The sequence below is a fragment of the Leptinotarsa decemlineata genome, unplaced genomic scaffold (genome assembly GCF_025532065.1).
Source record: "Leptinotarsa decemlineata unplaced genomic scaffold, Ldec_3_MD MMD2_tig00004307_RagTag_RagTag, whole genome shotgun sequence".
In the NCBI taxonomy this organism is placed as follows: domain Eukaryota; kingdom Metazoa; phylum Arthropoda; class Insecta; order Coleoptera; family Chrysomelidae; genus Leptinotarsa; species Leptinotarsa decemlineata.
In genome coordinates, this window is record NW_027412606.1 from 5,042,241 (window position 1) to 5,066,618 (window position 24,378).

Sequence of the window (24,378 nt, forward strand, 5' to 3'; positions counted from 1 at the left end):
ACATTGCTGAGATACATCGAAGCAGTTTCAATTGACCTATTTTTCAGATAGCCATGCTGGTTATTAGAAAACATTTTGAAGTTTGTAAAAAATTTTACTAATCAATTCACCATTGCTGTTTCAAAAATTTTTGCTATACATGTTAAAACACTGATTGGCCTGAAGTTGGAAATGTCCGACTTATCCCCTTTTTTGTGAAGTGATTTCACTATCGCTATCTTCAGATCATCTGGAAAAACTCCTTCCTCAAAAGATTTATTGATCAGGAAGGTCAGAATACATACAATCTCATGAGCACAGCTTTTCAGTATGTGTATGGCTACTTCATCAATACCTGTGCTTCTCTTGTTCTTCATTTTGTTTATTATTGAGATTATCTCATCTTCTGTGACAGGGTTCAAGAACAGAGTGTTACTGTAAAAAGCTGTAGATCTTTCAAAGCCACTCACCTTACCAATATCCTTCTGTGTTGACAAGAGTTTAGGAGCAGATTCGATGAAGTATTTGTTGAAGCTATTTGCTACCTCGCATGGATTATCGTATTCAAATTGTACGGTTTGGGATGCACCTGTCACTTATCTAATAATTTGCCACATCGTTTTGGATTTATTATCCGACTCAAAAATTTTATTTCTATAATAGACATATTTTGCAGATTCCAAGTGATTAACGTAATTTCTCTTTATCTCCTTATATGCATTTTTATAATCAGGATCAATTGTAGAAATGGATGTCAACATAATCACAAATGACATAAAATTCTTGAAAATTTTGGGCTCTTCTACATACAAATCAGGTTAGTAACAATATTGATCAAATGGAGAAGAGGCTAACTCTAACCTTTGAGACGAATGATACATAATATCAACACAATAAAAAATCAAATTATATAACAAAAATATATTTCACGAATGAAACGATAAAAAAAGTATAGGCACAACTTCAATTCTCAATTTTATAAAAGTTTAATAACAATAGTTCCTTAAGGACATAAGGATAGGTATAAAATTATTCAATACAGGATAAGATTGTACATATAATCTGTTATATTTCAAAATATTGAATGGTGTAATCAACAAATCATAATGTTCCAGAACAACACGAAACACTTCATCATTAAAAACTGTACATATTCTCTGGAGTCAACTGACCACTTCTTATCATCAGTAATCTTTCCTTTTCACAAGAAAAATAGTATTAACAATTTCGATCTACCATCCACTATTGATTTGATATTAACGATTTTTTATAAAGTCCAACACTATTCGTCTCAAGTAAAAATATTCACAATTTGATTCTAGGTCTTCAACATTTATAAATTCACAACCATAGTCGATCAAATACCTAGAAAATGAATCCTTGCTTATACTGACGACGCTATCAACATATGTTTTAGATATAAATTTGGGAAACCTATTCTCTATAATGTATATCATTTCAAAATATAATTTCTCAGAATCTTTCGTTAACATTTCAAATGAGTTGTTACCAGGAATGATTCTCAAAATATTGAAAATCATTAAGTTTGTGTGTTTATCTTCCATTACTCTTAGAATGCTAATAAGAATGTGATGAATTTTTTCTGAATGTATTCGGTGCAGATCCTGCATTTTACTCTCTGAAATTATACAAACTAAGTTATAGATCTGCGTTAAAAAAGAATGACCTTCACACAGTATTTTCACACCAAGAGGAATTCTACAAACAACCAACATTACATCTAAAATCATTAGCTTTGTTTCTAAATCTGAAGCTGAGCTGGAGAAAAGTTCAGAAACTAATTTGAAAGCCATTGATTTCATGAAATCAACCAGATCTTTTTCAGTTCGCAAGCCGTCTTTCAGTAACTCCAGAGTAAAGCGTCGATGGTCTCTGTAATTTACGTCACAGCTATGTAAAAATGTATACAGTTCAGGTACGGTACTGAAATCTAAAGCTGATTTTGCAGTAAGGTGCTGTGAGAGGGGCAAGTACATGACATGGTTGGGTTGAGTCAACAGAAGTGCCATCCTTGCCAAATAAATCGCTGCAAAATTGTTCAGTTTGAAGTTAGGGAGGATTGCTGTACCTGAAAGTTTTGAAGATAAATAAATTATTTTATATTTTATGGGAAAAAAAGTTTTTGGCTTTCTACTACTCCATCTTGATACAAAAAAAAGGATGAGGGAATCTTCCAAAGAAAGGAAGGAAGTAATCAATTTGAAAATAAGTAACTCTATACATGGATGTGTAGATCATGCAAAGAAGTAACTTTCAGACACAAACTGAAAGAAAGTCCTCCTGAAACAGCTACTTTCATATAAACATTGAATTACACGAAAGAAAATAATTCTTTCGAAACAAATACTTTTATATGAACACTGAATTATACAGAAGATACTTTTCTCTACTCAGTTTGTATTTCAAACATTCGTTGTGGAATAAAAATCAGATATCATTCACATGAGTTCTACTTTGAATGAATGGTAATAAATTGCACTTACATGGAACACTGTCACCCTCACTGGTATATACATAAGCAGAATTATTTTATATGATCTGTTTAATTTTGAAGAAGGGTTAGTTGGGTAGCAGAATCAATTTTTCTTTTTAAAAAAAACAACTTTTTTTCAACGTTTCGAATTTAATTGAATTCTTCTTCAGGGCTCTCTAACAATGAATTTTCATAAACATACCTGCCGCAAAACTCATAACTGTTATCATTTCAATTTTACGAGGAATCATGAATTCTTAATTGTATTACTCATGGAGAAGGAGCATGTTGAAAATATAACGATTTTATCAACATCAGACATTTTAGATACATTAAAAAAATAAAGAACACTACACAAAGATATGAAACAAAAGAATAGCTTTAGTTATGATACTGATAAGGTGGTGTCTCTTCAATCATTGACAGAAAAAAAGGAGAATGAAAAAAGAGTGGAATATTTACGTATTCTACTGGTCAAATTAAAATATGCTGTATTAAGGCCATTGACATCCCTTCTAGTGTTAACACTGTCGTGTTTGAGGATATGTATCATTTTGCTCAAAAATCTTTTGGATAAATATGGTTGAACATCTAGAATAGTCGGATTTTCAAAGTAAGAAATATATCCATGTTTCCTTTCATGTTCAACAAGGGCTATGGGGTTTTTTATATCGAATTTTCTTAGAGTCTCTCATGTGTTCTGAAACTCGTGTTGTATATCGCCTGGTTTGACCAAAATAGCATGTGTTGAATTGTAAGTCTTGCAGTGTTTTAGTGTTAGTTGCAGGTGACTTTTATATGTTCGTTACCAAATAATATTTCAAGTTTTTCAGACACTTTTTCTACATATGGTATTTTGTGATATTTGGTGTTGACTCTTGTATTTTGGGAAGAGACATTTCTTTCTTTAATTATTTCTCGTATAAGGGGCCTTAGAATATTATTTTTTACCAGATAATACTCGATCAATTGAGGTTTTTGTTATGGATCTCGAGATTGGAAATGACAATTTCTCCTGATTTCAAATTTCTTATAATGTTGATCTTACCGTTAAATTTGTGTTTTGAAAAGTTATCTCTCAGAAAAGGTTGGTCTTTGAAACGTTGGCAAGGAAACAATTGTTTTTCTTAAGAAAAATTGATCCTGTTTCCCAACTAACTCTTCTTGAAAATAATTATTGGATCACTAAACCAGTTAATTTGTTGTGTTCAATGTTGTTAGCAACCAATGTACAAATAATAACATATTTCCTATAAAACCTTCTGCAATCAAAATAACTACAAGACCAAAAGAAAACTGAATTATTTGAATAGGTGATGAAAGAACCAGGCATTCTTCTCAAGAAAACTATTTTGACTGAATATATTGACTTTGTTACATTGGTCATTAGTCAAATCACTGTACGAAGTTAATAATCTGTCATACCAAAACTGAATATCGGTACAGAATGGTTGATTGAAATCACTATTTAAAATGAAACAAATTTTTCTATTTTACATCTGCGGCTCACTTACATTTCCATTTTTAGTAGAGATTGTATAAAGTTTGAGGTGAGAATATGATTAAGCAACTTATAGCATAACTTTCTACTTATTTTTTTTTTCGATGATAGAAAGATGTTTTGAATATTCACATACCTTTGCAAACAGCTTCCACATATCGAATCCAGAGTAAGTTATCTTTACCGCTTTGTCTTGCATCTACATGATAATGAAATCTGGCCAAAACATGACAAGCTGCTTTCCTCACTTCTTCATCCTCACTACTCAAGCCTACCACTGTAAGACTTAACGCACCTAAAATAAAAAATGATATGTATAGCCAGTAGCCGGTTGGATTGGCATAAGTGGTTTGTTCAACTGATTGAATTGACCGTCAGATGAAACGATGGTTCGATCCGAGAGGCAAGACGATCGATTTTTACTGCCTGTTGCCCAACCCATGCTAGGAATTGCACGTTGAAAGGTAAGACCTCGTTTATCCTTAGCCCCCACAAGTTTCGACTTTTGAGGGGGGGGGGGGGCAACAGCTCTTTAACGAAAAAACAGATTTCAACAGATACAAATAGTTAACAAGAGGAAATATGAAATGGAAAAGCGAACCAAAAATTTTTCAGTTATCTCATAGTTTTTTTAAGCAATAACTAAAGTGAGATTACGCCTATCTCCTTGAAAGGCAGAAAATCGTGAGAAGGCAGTTACTGATATTCAGAATTTTTCTTATGACTATAAATGGGTACACATCGAGTTGAAGAGACGAATTAGTCAGGAGGTTGGTTCGGAGATTAATCCAAGACTAATTCCGAGTGCAAGACAACTTTTTGAATAGTAGCCTTCAAAACTTCTTGTTCACTTCAACAAATGAAGACAAGATGTTGGAATATTAAAAGTAGTAGATATATGAAATACGCTGTGACAAAAAATTTGTCAGCCAGATTGAGAGAGCTATTGAAACTCGTTTCAAAGAACACCCAGCACATATCTAATTTTGGAGACCAGAAAAGTCTAGTGTTGTCCAACACGCCTTGGAGAACAGCTATAGAACAAATGAAAACTGTATGAAACTGTTGAGATCCGTACACAACACTAGATTTCTGGGTGCTTTTTCAAAAGCCTGGAAATAGCAAAGTGACAAAGGTCTTATTCCGAAAAGCTCATTGTTCACCTTTTTATGAATCATTCTGTTGAAATTAGAGGGAACTTTAAAGTGAAGGTACCCTGTTAGATATATGAATGACCTTGTTTTCGACATCTCTGAGTGCAAAATTAGTTTGTTTGCAGATGACATCTTAATATACTACTGTTCCTGTAATGTTAATGAGTTGGTAGATACTCTGCAGAGTTAGTCGACAGTGTAACCTCAACACTCTTAAACTGAATAGTGAAAAGACAAAATTTCTCACTGAGTAATAAAACAGGTTATGACGAAATCAAAAATAGAGTAATTAGTATAAAGATTGCTAATAAGGATATTGAAAGTGTAACAGTTGTGAAATATTTGGAAGTATTGATTGACCAAGGACTAACATTCAAAGAACATGTATTGAATGTGATAAAAACTATTACCAATAGGGTCAATTTTCTGGTGAGAGTATCACCTAGCCGATCTAGATGGTCGAAATATACAATTTATATAAATCCTTTATTTAGCAATGAAACTGCTAATACAATACATCTATAATAAAATACGACACCACAATGTGTTAGTCAACTAAACTCAAGAATAAAATTTCAAAGTATGAGTACTACAATAAATATACAACATCTACTTAAAATATCACAGTTGTTAGTCAATATAAAACACAAACAAAATACAAATATAGAATACAAAAAAAAAATTTTACAGTCAAAATTTATATTATATAAAGGCTAGTTCATTCACTCAATAGATGACTCTTCAACTTTCTTTTGAATAATGCAAGAGTGCTACATTCTTTAATATTTTTGTTCAAGCTATTAAAAGCTAACATTCCTGCATGGTAAATAGATTTCTCAGTACATTTTTTATTTTTAACTCCTACATATATGTTATTACGCGTTCTTGTATTATAGTGATGATGATTCTCATTGTATTCAATATGCCTACTCAGGTATGTCGGTGATAGGTGATTATTCATTTTATATATCATTATCATTGTATAGTAATATATGAGATGTGTCACAGCCATCCATTGCAATTCCTTCAGCATTGCTTTGATTGGTGTCTCTCTTGGTTTTCTTAATATGATCCTCATGGCTCGGTTTTGCTGTTTTTGTAATCTATCCATTTCATTTTTATTGGCAGTATATGTTATCGATGCACAAAATGTAAAATGTGGTAATATAAGTGTGTTATATATTATAATTTTTGTAGATTTTGTAAGTGTTGGCGAAATCCTTCCTAGAAAGCTAACATTTCTTGAGATAGTTTTTATTACCTCCTGTACGTGTTCTTTGAATGTTAAGCCTCTATCAATTAAGACTCCAAGATATTTCGTCGCAATAACGGTTTCTATTTCTATAATATATTATAATACATTAGTTTTACCATATCTTACTTTCTGTTCTTTAATACTAGTTGGATCAACTTTAAAAGCAACAAAATAGAGCCATGAGAATCATACTGGGTGTACCAAGAGACATGCCATCTTGAAAGAATTGAAATAGATGCCATTAAAAGACTATGTGTACTATCAAAACGATGGTACTGATATAAAAGATGAATCACCATCTAGCTCCGAACTACTTGACCAGAAAAATAACATACAATGAAAATAATCATAATTATAATACCAGAATCAACCGAAATATCCATGCAGGAACCAAAAATAAGAGGTGTACTGAAAAATCTATTTATCATGCAGGAATGTTGGCTTTCAATAATTTTGATCATGGTATCAAAGATTGTAATTCGATAAGTCAATTCAAGGAAAGGTTGAAAATGCACATAAGGGGCAAGTGATTTTGATTTCATTTTATTTTATTGTTATTTCTCCTGAGTTCAATAACTTCATTACTATTCCAAGGTTTTTAAAGTGTTGTGTTTGTTGCTTTGTATCTGTATCAATAATTCTGTCTTACCTTTGTTGCTCACCTATGTGTGGATATTTCATATGAGTTGTTGAAGTTTATTATTTGTGATTGTAACCAGTCATATATATGTATATATTTGTAATTCATTGATTGAATATTTTGACATTAGCCTAATGATACTTACGATCAAACATATTGTATGTTAGCTTATGCTAAATAAAGGAATTAATAATAATAAATAGACAATTTTTAGAGTTGGGAATCAGTTTACTTCATCTCCTGAAAACGCACACTTGGTTGGTGAAACGCTTGTCGAGAAGGGTGTTGCAGTTCTCGTGTTTGGAAAAAGGGCTTGTTTCGGGTATTTCATTTGAATTGAAAAATGAGTTTCCATAATTGAAACTTAAATGATAAAGATTTCTTTTTGAAGATTTTTTCTACAGTACATACCTGATCTAGTAAATTTATATGTCTGAACCTGCTGCTCTGGTGCCAAGAGTTGACTAAAAAGTGGCAAGAGGAACATCAAATCGTAGCATTTATTTGTAGTTTGATTCGAAACATTTGTATCATCGGTGATTAAGTGTTCTTTCAATGGATAATTCACTAATGTGGAGAGAACATAGTCCTCCTGCAGTATATCAAGAACATCTCCCATTCTGGGTTGTCTCCATAATGAGTTTTCGATTTGACGTCTGACAGAATAATGATTGGCAGCTACTCTACCCCACAAGAATGGTTTGAAATCGTAGAAATGTGTCTGCTCTGGTTTCGATTCATACCTAAAAAGTGAAATAAACAAAACATGGTAAGTTTAACACAGTTACTAAGTGGATCAATTTATTTATCATTGACATTAAAAATCGTTTATATATTTATTTTTGAAGTTGCATGATTTAACACCCAATTTCCATGAAAAATATTTGACTGGTACAAAATATAATAATAATAATAATATGTCTTTATTCACACTTAATTATAATACGATAATACAATACTATATCCCATAATAGTGTGTAAGGGCGGAATTCAGTCGCCCCTATCCAAGGATACTGGTGACTGCTCTTCCATTCAACCCTTAAAACAAAACTAAAGAGAACAAGAAAAGAGAGAAAAAAAATAAGAGAAGAGAAAACAAATCTGAATCTAGAGGTTCACAGGCTTTACAAGTGTAACTTGAAGTCACGAAAAAATATATATTATTTACAAATCAAAAATAATAGTAATATAAATGTTTTTAACTGCGTGAATGAGAATCAGATTAATGCTAGGGTGCTAACAGTAATTAGATCATGAAGGTTCCAAAGGAAGTGATAAAAACAAAACAAGAAAACAAAGGGAGAGGCTTGAAGGCAGAAAGCACATCAATTATTATTGATCAGACTTTTAACTCTTGCTTTCGTGGCACAACACTTATATTTGAAGTCTATCCTCAAATAACATGTTTCTCAGTGAGTACTTGAAAACAGATTTATTCATGGTTTTTAACGAGTCAGGAATGGCATTATAGATCTTTGTTACATTATAAAGAAACGATTTTTGATATAGTAAGTATGGTGTATTGGAGGGGTAAGGCGGTATCGATATCTGGTATGGTACTTTCGTTTGAATTACATTATGTTTAAAACAACTTGTCTGTAGTAACCATCTTTGTTTCATAGTTAACCAATTCGATTCTTTAATTTTATGAGAAATTGAGTTACGTTTCCTTATTCCATAAATGAACCGGGCACATGCATTTTGAACAATCTGAATACGATTTTGATCGTGATTGGTTAAACTAGAGTAATACACCATATTTGCAAAGTTAAAGTGGCTCAACACTAAGGTTTCACACAATATCTTTTTTGTTCTAACATCTAAAATTTTTGAAAAATTTGATACCAGTGATATTGAGTGAAATATATACTCTTTGTAGGGCTCCGAGATATCACTTAGAAAATTATTATGGATATTTTTTGAATTGAATACTGTAAAATTTGAATCAATAAAAAAATTACCGCTTCACGAAATTCGGAATATCATGTTGAACTTAAAAGATGTTCAAATACACATAATATATGTACTATAACTATCAGCTAAATGTAAGGGGAAAAAAGAAAAGCAAAATAAGCCAATCAATTACAATTTTTTCACTGTCTTCCAAAGAAGAAATGAAAATTTGTAAATCCACATTGTGTTAGCAAATGTTAACAAGTCTCAAAATTCTACCTATAGACTCATTTTGGCCATAGTTAGTAAAATGAAAAGGTACTTTGAAGATTTCTGAATTCATTGTTGTCTTTGGATTCACATTCAAATTTATAAGTTCAACAAGATCCGGGAAAATAACGATACCATTCATTATTTTGTAAATTAGCATAAGATCTGATTCTAATCTTCTATGAGCCAGAGTATTCAAGTTTAGAATGTCTAATTTAGTTTCATAGTTATATTCACCAATATGATATCCCAGTTTGTATGCAGAGTACCTTAAAAACTTATTTTTAAACACTTTCAAGCATATCAATATCCATTTCTTGAATTTGTTCAGAATAAATTAGGGTCATTGTAACCAATGTATCGTATAAATGTATTTCACATATTTTGCGTGCCTGTAACATTGTATTTTATGTCTTCGCTTGAATAAATTCATTATTATTATTATTATTACATTATATAAGAGGAAACCAAATTATGAAGTTATATTCGATATAACAATTGAGGAATATGTATAAGATTTTTAAGGAAGAGAAAGATAATTCTTCTGCAGATTTAAGAGTGGAACCCAACATTTTTAGTGCTCTAGAAGTAATATTTGCAATATGGAGTTTCAAAGACATTTTTCAGTCAAGAGTGATACCTAAATCTCTGATTGTATTTGTTGTTTCCAGTTCCGATTGTTTAGATTTTGTATAGACTATTTTTGAAAAAAAGTAAATTTATGACATATGTCTATATTCAATTGCAATAAGTTTATAATAATAATAATAATAATATTTATTCGTTCATAACGATCATAACATGATGACATAGAACAAGTCAATAATAAAAATAAAAAATAAATATGATAGATAAAATAAAATAAAATCTAAATATATAGATTGAAACAGTCGATTATATGATTGAAATCGTAGGTACATCAAAATTAAATATAATTATGAACTGAGTCACATTTGGTAATTGTGTTGGCATTCTAATCAACCCATGAAGGCATTAACCAATTATACATTACACACCAGCGTACAAAGTTAGATAAATCTTACTGTAATAATTCAGTATCAGATGAGTCATGAGTAACTTTAAGCATATTCAGATCATCAGCAAACGACATCATTCAAGTCATTTACAAATAGGTTGAACAGTAATGGCTCTAAATGAGATCCCTGCGATACACCAGATAGAACTGTGATACAAAGTTAGATAAATTGTATTGTAATAATTCAGTATCAGACGAGTCATGAATAACTTTGAACATCTTCAGATCATCAGCAAACAGCAAATAACAACATTTAAGTCATTTACATGGCCCTAAATGAAATACCTGCGGTACCCCAGATAAAACTGTGATTGAGGAAAATAATAAGTTACCATATTTTACATATTGGTCTCTGCAGGCAAGATAATTTTTAATCCATTTCAGAATGTTTTCCTGAATACCCAAAGCGTTTAGTTTATGCAACAACAAATTGTGATTCACTCGGTCGAATGCCTTTGAAAAATTTGTGTAAATAGAATCAACCTGGTGTCTACTTTCGAAGGTATTTATTGTGAAGTGTTGATAAATGAGCAGATTTATACTGGTACATCTACCACGATTGAATCCATGTTGCTGATTTATAACTTATAATTGTGTGGTACTTACATCTTCAAAAGCTTCAATATCACCTTATCGCAATTGTTAGTGGTAGCTCGGTAGCTGGATAACAGTACAGGAATATGATTTCTCTGCATCAATGTGTCCCAATTTTGGCATAAAACCAAAAACAACGATAGTATTTCATGTTTAACTTCGGAATCTTCTCCTAGAACAACCTCCAAAAATTCCGAATGTGAAACTAACATTTCCATGATGAATTTGCCATCCTCTTCTTCCAGAAAACTGCCCAAGACATCTAGTAAACTAGTCAGAGTCTTCAGAAATATGGAATGACCGGCCACTCCGAATTTCAAACAGTACTTGCAGTACAGTTGAACAGATTCACTTTTGGACGTACTTTTCATATCTTTGTCTACTATAATTGGTTTCAAGTTATGCAATATATCGTTGAATAATGAGGATATGCCCTGTACTTTGGGAATATCCTCTTCCACTTTCAAATTCCTCTTGAACAAATTGAGTTGTAAATGCACGTATGTCATGATTATACTGTTGACATTTTTACTATCAATACCACCACTCAGAGCTTTATTGCAAACAGCGCTGAGTAAATTGGCATGAAATATTTCAGAAACTTCATATTTTTGTACTTTCCCAAAAATAATTTTGCATTTGTCAATCGGCATACATTTCTTTATCAAAACCATAAGCCCTTCGTAATGATGATGAAAATGTTGACCTGCCTTCTGAGGCTTTTGTAAAACCTTGTTCAGAGATGGTTCAAGTTTCTCAAATATATATTCAATTTTCGCTTCATCTATATCTTTCCCCACTAATACTTTCAGAAACGGTAGAAATATTCCTTTTTTTTCACAAAGGGAATCCAAATTATCTATCACATAAGCAAAGTTACTGTTATTTCGCTCCAACAGAAAAGTGGCGAGTGCGACATTATCTCTATTGAAATCCTTCAACTGAACAATGCTTGCAAACAGTTGTGGGTTGATATTCTTCACATTATGAGGAAACATTTTGAAATACTTCAGAAAAGCTAATGATAATTCAGATAATTCAGTTTCCTGATGTTTTATTGAACCAACAAAATGTGACGTCAAATTTTCAATAATATCTTCATGTAACGGCTTCAAATCAGAATTTCTTTTACAAGCGGTAGAAATTTTATTCAGAGTGTAAGTCAGAATATCTAATACTATACGACAGTTCTGATACTTTTCGAAAGAAGTCGATAAATTAGAAAGTATAACATAACAATCATGGTAGTCCAAACCGAGAAGTTGTAATACCTCTCTGAAATTCGATGATATATGATTATATTTATGAGGTTTTTTGAATATTTTCAAAATTGAACTGAGTAACTTTTCCCTATAAACTTCTAGGTAACCACCAAGGGTGCAACCTACTTCCAACAAATACTTAAATATAATGACTATAAATTTAGTAATGAAGTTTGCAGGTATTGCATCATCCAGAGAGAGAAAAGAAACATTATACAATAAAATTGGATGGCCCAGAAGCCTTTCGAGAAAAATATCAGTCATGGCCTGTTTATTAATGACGTACTTGACAAATTTCTGGTAGTTCTCGAATGTATCGTTAGTAAGAGAATTGTTAATTGATAAATTACAAAAATAAAACATACAAGCGTCTAACAAATTCAATAGTAAGTCTGAATATTGGTCTGTTTCTATACCCTTCAAAAAATCATCCATTTTCCCAAACAACATCTCTTCGCTGAACTGTTCAAATATATCAGATTTTCCTTTGAGTTTTTTCAAACTCTGAACATTCTGGCATTCAAGCCAACAAGAGGCATAATCTTTCAAACTCTTAGGTGAAAAATCATTTCTACAGATTATTTGAACTATTGATTCAATTTGAGTCTGCATATGTAGCAGATTCATCAACACAAAACTTGAATATATTTTCAGTGATTTGGTTACCTCTATTTGTGAAAAATATTCACATAAACCGAGAATCATCGGGCTCAAATATCTGTGCCTGATCAATACCTTTTTGTTGCCTGATGCCATGTTGATATCCAACAGATTTTGTATAATGGCTGAATAATCTCTGGTTCTAGAGTTTTCCGATTGCATTGAAGAAATCTCCTGTATATATTTTGAGATATTGAGGCTAGTTAATTTCAAAATAGCTACAAGGTTTTTAGGGAGAGTTTCATCGAAGTCTTTCAAATTTGATACTGCATTTATCCAAATGTTGATTTCGTATGAACACCCATCAAAAATTCCTGTACTCTTAAACAATTTATTCAAAACTGCCAGAGCATTCGAATTAGTATCGTGATAATAATATTTCAAAAGTAGGGGTACGACAACTGAAAATAATTTAGACTCTATAGAGAATTTTGAGCTGTCAAGGTCAATAAATGTGTTGATCATTTTTACTCGTAACGTTGAATTTTCTGATTCATCGGAGAGTTTGTCCAATCTTTTCAATAGTTTCGATAAATCAATATTTTCAGAATGTAAACTATCCAACAACGCAGGGCTTAAATTTTTATAACTATCAAATATATCGAAAATAACCTCCAGAAGCTCCATCTTTGATGCTGCAGGTGACTCAACTATTTCCCAATCTTTTAATACGTCTACTCCACCTGGGAAATGTTTCGATATGTATATGGAAAAATTGAATTTTAATTTTTTATAATCTTCTGCACTGAGAAGTTTTTGGAAATGTTCCATATAGCTTTCCACCGATCTGAGCATTTCCGAAAGTAATGATAGAACATTTTGTTTAACGGAACAACTCTCGAAATTATTATTTTCAGGAACGATCATCTTTATAATTGGGAGAGGAGATACCAAGCACGTCACAATCTGAAAGAGCTGTAAATAAATAAATAAATCAGTCAACAACAAAATCGATTTTATACAAATCATGAATATTGAGATCAATTTATTTAGTTGTAACACAAAATATGAAAGTTTTAAAATGGTCAGAGGATATATCAAATGCATCTCAAATGATTTAGAATGACTTGGAAAGTAGAAATTCTTTATGGGTCTACATTGCGTGTTGCTGTTACAAAATTACACTGCACTTCAGTCAATGGCACATAAAAATTGTTGAAAACCCCAGTTACAGAGTTATCAAATAGTTATACATATAAACTGTCAAAGCTCCATTCGAATTTACATCCACTCAAGAAATTGCGAATAATCAAAAACAAATTCTCCATTTGAAAGATTCCCTCATCTTTTTTTTTGTATCAAGATGGAGTAGTAGAAAACCGAAAACTTTCTTTCCCAAAAATTAATCACTCCTAAAAATATAACCCCTTCAATTCAAATTCTCCATCTTTATACAAAAAAAATATGTGGGAATCTTTCAAAGAAAGGAAGAAAGCAATTAAGTTCAAAATAAACTCCATACAAAGATATGCATAGAAGTAACTTTCAGACACAAACTAGAAGAAAAAGTCCTCTCGAAAAAACTACTTTCATATGAACATTGAATTATACAAAAAACACTTTTTTCTATTCAGTTTGTACTCCAAACATTCGTATGGAATTGAATCAGAATGTATGGAGTACAAACTGAAAAGGAAAAAGTGTTTTTATATAAATAATTCAATGTTCATATAAAAGTATCTAGTTGTTTTGGAAGTATTTTTTTTTCTGTGTAATCCAATGTGTAGATAGATAAATAATATTCATTTACTTCAGGGTATTTGTAGTCCTACATGAAAACAGTGGCAAAATACGTTGTCTGTAAAAGTACGTCACAAAATAGAAAATCTTAAACCTACAAACATTTCAAGAATATAGACTGTATAAGTTGAAAATCAGCACAAGGAATTTTAATAAATAGTTATATAGAAGTAAATGGTAAAAAATTAAAATACATTACTTTTTTAGATGCATTACACATTGACTAAAATTTTTAAATAAAAAAATCCATTTGAATGAAACTTTTGCATCTTTACACACCTTGAAAAAGTTCCTCGATACTGTAGGGCTCCTTCCTGATCGAGTAAGAATTCTTTCAAAGACTTCAGAAATCTGCTTACAACATCAATTTTGCATATATTTTGGGAGATTCTGTTATAGAATTTCATCGCTTGGTACATGGTTCTACGCTCATACAGAGCATTTGTGTAAATGGGATACGCAAAATCATTTTTCATAAAAAAGGGTTTTATGGGGTGTTTCTCGAAAAGATTTGGGTGAGCAGTTAGAATTTTTATTGAAAAGTACTCGTATCACTTTTTTTGATACAGAAAAACTCTACATAATTCATTACTTGAACCCCAACTGTTATTCCTAGATCCCAGATAGGGTAGACATTTGCATAATATACTGTTAATAATTCTTCGAGATCAACATATTTTTTAAGTACTCTCGTCCCATAAATTACTGAAGACAATCCATTACATATATTGTCAATCTGAATTGTCCAACTCAAAGTATCATCAATGTTGATGCCCAGAAACTTCACCGACGTATTGCAAATAATTTTTTCATTACCAACTGTTACATGATGTGGCGTTTCCAAATTGTTGATGAATATGAGGCAGTCAGTTTTTCCTTCATTTAGAAATAACTTGTTCTCAAGAAAATATTCTTTGCATTGTTTGATTACGTCACATCCATTCTTGATTATATCTGGTAAAGTGGCACCAGTCAGCAGGAGATTGGTGTCATCAGCATAGTTAATCAGATGAGCAGAATTTACATTGTTATCGATCATCATCGATAGAAATAATGAATAGTATTGGCACAAGATTTCTACCCTGCGGGACGCCTATCGATGTAGCCAAGCCTTTGATTTAACTGTTTTGTTTTTCTGGTTGAGTTGTACTATCTGCTTTCTGTTTTTGAGATATGAGTTAAACCAATTATAAGTGTTACCTCTTATACCGTATATGAAGAATTTGTGCAGCAAAAAAACATGGGATATTTTTGGAAAAAGCAAACACTAAAAACTGAAAGCTACAATTAGTCAGTCAACATACGAAAGAAGAAAACAAGTAAAACAAAGGGTTCTGGCACATTTGTATAAAGGAGAATTGAGTCCAAAATCCTTAGCAATAAAAAAAATCATTTAATTAAAAGGTATCTGCATAAAATATTTCCAAAGTATGATACGGAGGACTACACGGCAAAAAATAAACAGCTTTTTAAAATTATCTGAAGTGTTAATTTCTCTTATAAAATCAGGTAAACGATCTTGAACATCTTGCAACCATTATAAATAATAGAGTCCTTCACTAAAGTAGAGATCGTTCTTGGTAAGTTAATACAATCAAAGGTTTATATGAAAGTAGTTGTTTTGGAGAGAGCTTTTTCTTCCAGTTTTGTGTATAAAAGTTGTTTCTTTGCATTATCTCAACTTTGTAAAGAGTTTATTTTGGAATTAATTGCTTTCTTCCTTTTTGTTGGAAGATTCCCACATTTTTTATATGAAGATGGAGAAGTAGAAAGCCAAAACGTGCCTTTCCTACATATTTTAAAATCATGATAAATCAAAGATAGATAGATTGAAGTATCAAACGAATAGCCAACGTTGACAGCATACTGTCAGGTTGTGAGGAAAATTTTGGAAAACACTGAAGCCTCATGGGTTCATTGCGTTTTACTATCTTTGATGACACCCTTCCCAACAATCTTGTCTCTACAAGTTTGCACAGGTGCGTTAATGAATATATCCCATACTCTTGAGACTTGATATGAATTGTCCACTGAATCACTTGGCTCCAGTGCAATGGTATCTTTTCCTATTTTGTTCAGAAGTCCTTTAAATGATCATTTCAATAATTTTGAGCTGACTCTTATTCCTTTTTCAGACGATTTGTTTATAAAAATATTCCCTTAAGTGTTACCAGGTATATATTCTCAGTATTCTTCGTTTTTTATTGATCCTGTTCTGGTTTTGTGACAATGATTTTGAAACCCTCACCGTTGGTGCCAACTAATTTCATTAACTTTATATTAAAAAAAACATTTCAATGTTACATTAATAGTATTCAAATACAAAACCAATATAACTTGTTGATTTTTGTGGCATAGTTGAACTTACCTGCATCACACTGAGGTTTTCGGCACAATAGTCTATACAAGTCGGTTTCAGTTCTAGGATGAGATTTTTGGAAAACTTTAAAGCGTTCAACCATTTTTGGGACATTCTTGGCTCTAAAAAAGGCTTCAGATTACCCCACATTGTTTTTACTAAATCTGGACAAGCTCCACAAATTTTTGTTACTAATTCAGATGCATATGAGTGTTCCCAAGGCCTGAAAAAACATAAGAAATTTTATACTATACAATGATGAACTGAAAAAAATATTTCAATTATATATTCAACTGTTGAACATCTTTATTTTGTCAATGGAAGAAGCAATTTTGAATGTACTTTCATACTTGAAAGATGAAGTCTTCCCAGGGGGGCTTCTCAACTTTTGTTCATATAACTATCATAGCGGCCATTATGATAGAATGATAAATCCAATCCAATTTATTTCATAATTAGGGATGAGTTTTCAATCATACATTGTGTAACCTACTTTGAAATATTAATAATATGTTAACAAAATTGTATAAATGTTTAAAGAAGAAAATATGAAATATTTAGAATTGTCAGTAAGCAGACAACTGAACGTAAGGAACAGTCTCTAAATGTTTCTGAAGAAAAAGCCAATTAGTTGTTCGAATGTTGAAATCTGAAAATGATGCTGATTTCTGAATAGAAGAGGGATAATATATGAAGAAAAGAGAATGGTTAAAGTTTAATGTATAAGTTTGAAAATGTCTTTATAGGACGAAACTGCAGTAACGTTAGTTATAAGTAAAAGTGGTAAAAAATATAGAAAGTTTAAATTCTCTTGTTCATTATGATTTATTACCACATAGTAACGGCTACATCCATAAATTTATTGAATAATATATAGTTACTGACAGATTGATGGCACTTCCAAAGAAGATGATTTGACAGAATAAACATATCTGAATGCGATTTGTGTATATAGACGTATAAAACTTACAATTTTGAAGAAAGTTGAAAGTGAATTGAACGAATTTGTAAAGATGGTACAAAAATACAAATTTTAAAAGATAATAAGTACATAAGAATTTGTATCTTTTCAGAAGGGGTTATTTATGTATACAATATTTCTTGTCTGCAAAAGTATGGTAACCCTCATAACCTTATAAGAAATGAACATAACTAATGTTAAATAATTACACCCTAATTAGTTATATAACTAAGTTTGTTTGTTATTGTTTAGTTTAGTGGGAAATGAGTCGTAGTATTTTCATATTTCTATAGATAGCTTTGAAATATGTCTTGAGAGACTAAAAACAAGTTTGATCGTGAATGTTTACAGACAGAAATGTCACACGATATTTATTTTGTAAAGTATTTTCTGAAGCTGAAGTTGAAACTACATGATTGTAGGATTTAGGAAGGGTATACATTTGGTCGCAATATTCACATAATTGATACCCATTGATAATTTTAACCAACCTGGGGTCGACTATGCACATATTGTGTAATTCTGAATTTCAATAGAAGTGAGAAGTACTAAATATGTAAAGGTATCACAGCTAAATACTTATTATTGAAATAAAAGAACTACTTAAATCTAATAATTCAGTTAATTATCTTACCTATCGAGACTCTCCAAAACCGTATACATCAAAGCATTTTGGTTCTTTTTTCCAGTACCGACTAACTGATCTTTGAAAATAACTCCGTATTTATGAGACGTACAGAGAACCAGTAAGAAATCATGAACACATTCACTTACTTTAGATTTCTCAAACTCATCCACCTAAAAAACAAATATTGATTTTATAATGAATCATTCAGCAGCACATTGGTCTGAGAGAAATTATATTTATATGCATCATTATTTATTTCAAAACATCACTAGATTTAGGTAACGGATTATTATTAGCGTACACAGGGCATGAAATTAGTACGATAAAAGTATAGAAATTTCTGAAATTGTTGTAAGATTTTATGAGCATCTGTGTGATGTGATATAACCTATGCACAGTTCGGTGAATATTACATACAAGTGAATATCTTGTAGAATGTTATCGGATATACCCACTAGATGATCACATAAATAAATTTCTACTCAGAATACTTATTACCCACTAAAGTGTTTATGTATTTACCGTAACTACTGGGTTTTTATTGGTCTTGTGTGTCTTTCCTGACTGAGGTCCTTTCCAATTGTATAAATTGACTATATCCTTCACGACTAGTGTATTGAATGTCTTCATTTTAGTTGTTTTAGAAACAGATGGATTTTCCAATATGTGGTTTTTCATCGCGGATATCACCAAACATAATGTATCAGCAGAATCAGACAATAATCCACTGACTACACTTTTGATGAAACCCTTCTTCTCTAGTAAGATTGATAATGCTGGATACTGACCGTCCACCAGGTAAGCTGTCACAAATTTTATGAAATGATCCCGAACACTATCCTTCTCTCCTGTGTGTTTTGTAAGAAGCTCAACTGTGGTACTGTGAAAATTGATGTGTATCAAAACATCTTTTGCGAGAGTTGGAGATAATGTTACCATAGCTGTGAGGAGCTTCAAGGATGCTTTTCTTTCGGGAGTTGTTGAACTCAAGTTCATCATTTTGTTTAGAAGTGTTACATAGTTATTCAGAATGTATCGGCATGCCTCGAATGCCAGGCTCTGGTATTGCGGAAAACTCGCTTCTATCCTCAATAGAACATGAGTTACTAGTTCAAAAACTAATGAAGGAGGTATCGTAGAATCCAACTCAAGAATTTGTAGTAGTTCGAGACAGCTACCACCGCTCTCCAAATACTCGAGCACATAATCATGTTCTTCTGATTTACTCAGGGCACCCAAAAATTGCTTGATAGCTGGAAATTACAAAGGAAATAAATATTTACATCAAACTTTTCACAAATATTTTTACTCACCTTCCAAACCATTTTCCTGATTCAGTTGTTTTCTGAATGTTCTTCCAGAAAATAACCTAGGCTTTTTCACTTTTTCTTGGTCCATATCACAATCCTTACTAGCATGACTTTGAGGCATATTTAAGAACTACAGTTTTAGGTTTTAGTACTATTCAGAACAACATTAAGGTAAATACGTCAGTCTCTTTAAAGACTGAATGGATAATGGTACTACAGAAACCAAACTTGTACTATATACATAGAGAATAAACCATAAACCGATCTCCAAAACTGAAATAAATTTAAAATTTAACCAAAAAGCACTTAACTTACTACACTAACCTCAAAAATATAACCTTTAATATCTTCTTCTTATTAGAACCGAACGCATAGAACCGAACAGTAGATTTTCGGAATTTTGCAAATTTTTTGCGAGTCAAATGTACAAAGGTGTAGAAAGGTCACGCATTATTGAAAAAAAAGTCACTCAATCCAAATTTGGGCTTGGAATTTCACGAAAGCGTAGAGGGTCAACAAAAATCAGTAATATTATTTTTTCACAATTCACACTTACAACTGTGAATAAAAGTTCATTATAACCAGTGTCTGTAGCCAGCAAATTCTTCGCGTATACATTTCACACTCAGAACAATTGATGTCAACACGTTATATTCAGTTATTTAATATATAATTGGTAATGGAATAAAAATCGACCTGTAACCTAACCGGAGTTAGATTCAACAAGTACAACTTGAACTCAATGAACATATGACGTATTCACGTATTGTAAGTTAATTGTTGATAATGACTTTTGCTAGGTTATGTTTGAAAGAGTTTATTTCAAAATCATTCATGAATTATGGAATTGAAGAACATTTCAATACATCTATCATTTACATTAGCTTTAGAAATGGATTGGAATATTGATTTTTTTTCAAACATATCGTCTTCATAAAATAAAGCCTAATGATCGTAGAATACAGAAAGACTGCTAAACCCCATCAGGGAGCTGGATTCAAATGCTAATATAAAAATTAATAATGAGAAAAAAGGTCTTCACTCAAAGTGGTGCAGCCTAACAGAACGATATTCTTGTATTCAACGACATTTTGAAGAAACATTACAGGAAGACGCCATTTCATTCAATCATTCTTAGGACTGATATTATGTTTGAACGACTGTTAACTGAGCAATTCAGTTCAAGTTAAATTTCTGCCATTTTCATGAAACTTACTCCCAATCTGTCGAATTCATTTTTTCTCTTATTTTTTCAGACTCGCCTATGAAACGTATTCACTCAATATATATTCTTGGTGGTGAACAAAATACAAAACAACTTCTGAATCATGATTTTTTTTATTATTGAAAGACAATGACAGCCGACTGCAGATACTATTCGCATGATAAATCCGAATATTCGGATAAATATAAACAAATCTTCAGAAGAACTCATATAACTCAATCAAGCAAAGAGAGTTGGAAACCTCTAATCAAACAAATGTTGTAGTTCGAACTTGTGACATTCATAAAGAAATATCGTTCGTCAACCATACTTTCAAATAAACTATATAAAAAAAATGCCTACGTTGAAAATACTATTCGGGTACATTTACTTCAATATTTTTCAAATGCGCTTTACCTCCATATTAAAATTCAATACATGTATGGCAAGACACACGCTTGATTAATTTAGAATTCTTCAACTTCATGAAAATTAAAGCTTTTTGTTATGGCATTTGAACCTAAAAGTCGTATTATGTATGATCTTCAGAATCGATCCATGAAGGCGGTCACGATCGGAGTTTGGTATCATCAGTGATTGACGTGAAACCAATAGTAATTTGTTAAGCGGTTATTTTAAAAGTGAATTGATAATAATTATTAAAAGGAACGTACTTAGATATCGCTTATTGTACCAGTAACATATCAACCGCCAATCAGGAACACATGGTCGTATTAAAAATCTATTGAAGTGCAAAAAACTGTATGATTTATACGAATATTATTTTCCATCCATCTTAGAGCTGGTAATATCACAGATTTTCATTTTGAATTTTCATTAAATACAAATACTTATTAATTAAGAGAAATTCTTCTTAGGTAAAACAAATCTTCATTACATTATTAGAGAACTGCCCAAAATTCACCCTTTCATGGGAAATGAAAGTAATGCAGTTACCTTAGCGATAGCAACAAGAATTTCACTTCTCATGAGGGAAGTCCTCATGAAAATACGGCTTAATAAGTAGGTCAAATGTGAGTAGGCTTGATGAAAATGTAAACGTCAGATGTCATTAGTGGCGTTTAGTAAATGTAACACCTTCCATTTTCCATCAGAAAAATGTTTGATTACCCGCTCTTCTAACAATTTGAAAATCTAATAAAGTAGAATGAATCTTTGTAATGTGAGTCAATTGTACTTAACTTGTTTTCTTTTTAAGATGGTGAAAAGCTGCTCATCTCATCATTACTCATTGAAATGTAACCTCGAGGGTGACTCGGAGTTGGTAAAAGCAAAAGCTTCTAATATTCCAGTAAAATTCAAGAATCTTGTTGAAGTGGCTGCCACGATTCGTAATATGACTGTCCAAAGAGCAAATTCTTATTTGAAGAATGTTTTAGTTCACAAGGAATGTATTCCATTCAGAAAATTTAAAAGTGGAGTGGGAAAATGTTCTCAGGCAAAGCAGTTCAAACTAGTAAATGTAAAGAATATTCCCTAATATTTATATTATGTGTTCAAGGTCATGATTTATACTTTTTAGGGACGCTGGCCGAAGAATAGTGCAAAGTGTATGATAGACCTATTGCGAAATGTATCAGCTAATTGTGAATATCATGGTAAAGATCCAGCAGATTTTTTTATTCATCACATTCAAGTCAACCAAGCTCCTACTTCTACTAGAAGAACCTACAGAGCCCATGGGAGAATAAATTCTTATATGCGTCATAACAGCCATATTCAGATTGTCCTCAAAGAAAAATAATACTAAAATATGTTCTGTAACATTTGAAGCTGTTCTTTATTAAATAATAGAAAGTTCAGTTGTGAGCGTTGGTATTATTTAAACTCAAACATTCCAGAATTGTTTATAATCTCATCATTGACTTTGTTTTTTTTTACTTCAGCATAGAAATATTTATATTCACTAAATGGATACTTTATACCTGCAGAAGGGCATTGAATAATTTACCTATTAAAATAAGAAACAAAAAATTGAGTGAATTAATAAATTTTCAGTTCACCATACAAAAAGGAAAGCATTAATCAAATTAAGCCATTTATTGAATGTTTTTGTAAAAATATTTATTGGTTTTTCATTAATTTCAACAATCGAGAACAAAGAAATCAAATAATATCTTTTTAGCTCTAGCAAAAGTTAAAATATTAATTCTTTTGAGTGGATACTTCATTTTTACCAAAAAAATCAAGAAATATTGACATATTACTTGAAAATACTGAGATAGGACATATGGCTTTTTTGGGCGTGTTTGTACAGTATAGCCGCGCTATTGTATAGGGAAACACGTGTCGCGTTTTTGTAAAACTGTTCACTGAAAATCTGACAATGAAGTTTCTTGAATATATTATTCATCAGTGATTTAAATTGATTCGGTATTAATAGTTTCTCGTTTATAAAGATGAAATAGAGATGATCACGTTTTCTATTGTTGATAATTAGAATACATGATACCAGTTATAAACAATAACTATGTATATATGTATCTTTTGTTAGATAATTATTCAAAATGTGATTTGAAAAATTGTCCCGCGTTCAATTGTGAATTTGACTTGTGACTCAAGGCCAGAGTGTTCGGCGAATATTTCTATAATGTTCATCAGACATCACTGATGGGCACAGAAACATCACCGAGACGGCGAGGAAGGTGCGTTCCATGTCTCCTCCCCGCCTGAACGATTATGTCTGGCAAAGTCCTTACCGACTTTGAGGAGGTGAGAGATTCAACAAAACGCCTGCCAATACATAAGGCACCTGGCAGCGATGGCATTGGAGCAATTCTACTCCGGAACCTGCCGAGCAAATCTTGTACAGATGGTACATATCATCAACGGGATTATCAGATTGCAACATTATCCAGACTGCCTGAAGTGTGCGGAGAGGATACCCATTCACAAATGAGGAAAACCTAAGAATCAAATGGAGAGCTATCCGTGGATCTCGCTGCTTTGCACGGTCGCCAAGATCGTTGACAAAGTACTATTAAGCAGACTTCTTCGTCGGGAAAAGAAGCTGAAACTTGTTCCGGAGGAACAGCTTGGATTCAGGCAGGGTCGTAATACGACCTCACATCTGTTCCGACTGGTCCACGGAATAATGAAGGCCTTTCACCAGAAGATGAATACAGTTATGGTTCTGTTGGACATACAAAAAGCCTTTGACACCGTTTGGACAGAGGGATTTATCGCGAAAATGTGGACGGCATACATGCAGGGGTTCCACTGGGGTCTTGTCTATTACCACACCTATATTCTCTCTATACATACGACTTTTCCATGTTCGCGAAAACGAATGTAGGCATGTATGCAGATAATACTGCCATATATGCCCCCGTCATTTTCAAGCAAGGTAGCAACACGTCAAATTCAGATACATCTAGACCGGTTAGTCTTACCATACATGGAGAGGAATAAGATAAG

The 24,378-nt window shown here is 31.9% G+C and overlaps 1 protein-coding gene across 1 annotated transcript; it reads right to left on the bottom strand.

The window, feature by feature from the left end:
* Positions 1-885: 885 nt before the first annotated feature.
* On the bottom strand, positions 886-20,078 carry LOC111503016 (nucleolar pre-ribosomal-associated protein 1). Its single transcript, XM_023157215.2, has 8 exons — positions 19,740-20,078; positions 18,949-19,679; positions 18,433-18,596; positions 16,847-17,060; positions 10,829-13,653; positions 7,435-7,766; positions 4,111-4,269; positions 886-2,068 (listed from the first exon to the last, which is right to left on the bottom strand). The coding sequence occupies exons 1-8, from the start codon at positions 19,855-19,857 to the stop codon at positions 1,236-1,238; spliced, it is 5,376 nt and encodes a 1,791-aa protein (XP_023012983.2). The 5' UTR covers positions 19,858-20,078; the 3' UTR covers positions 886-1,235.
* Between the last annotated feature and the right edge of the window lie 4,300 nt (positions 20,079-24,378).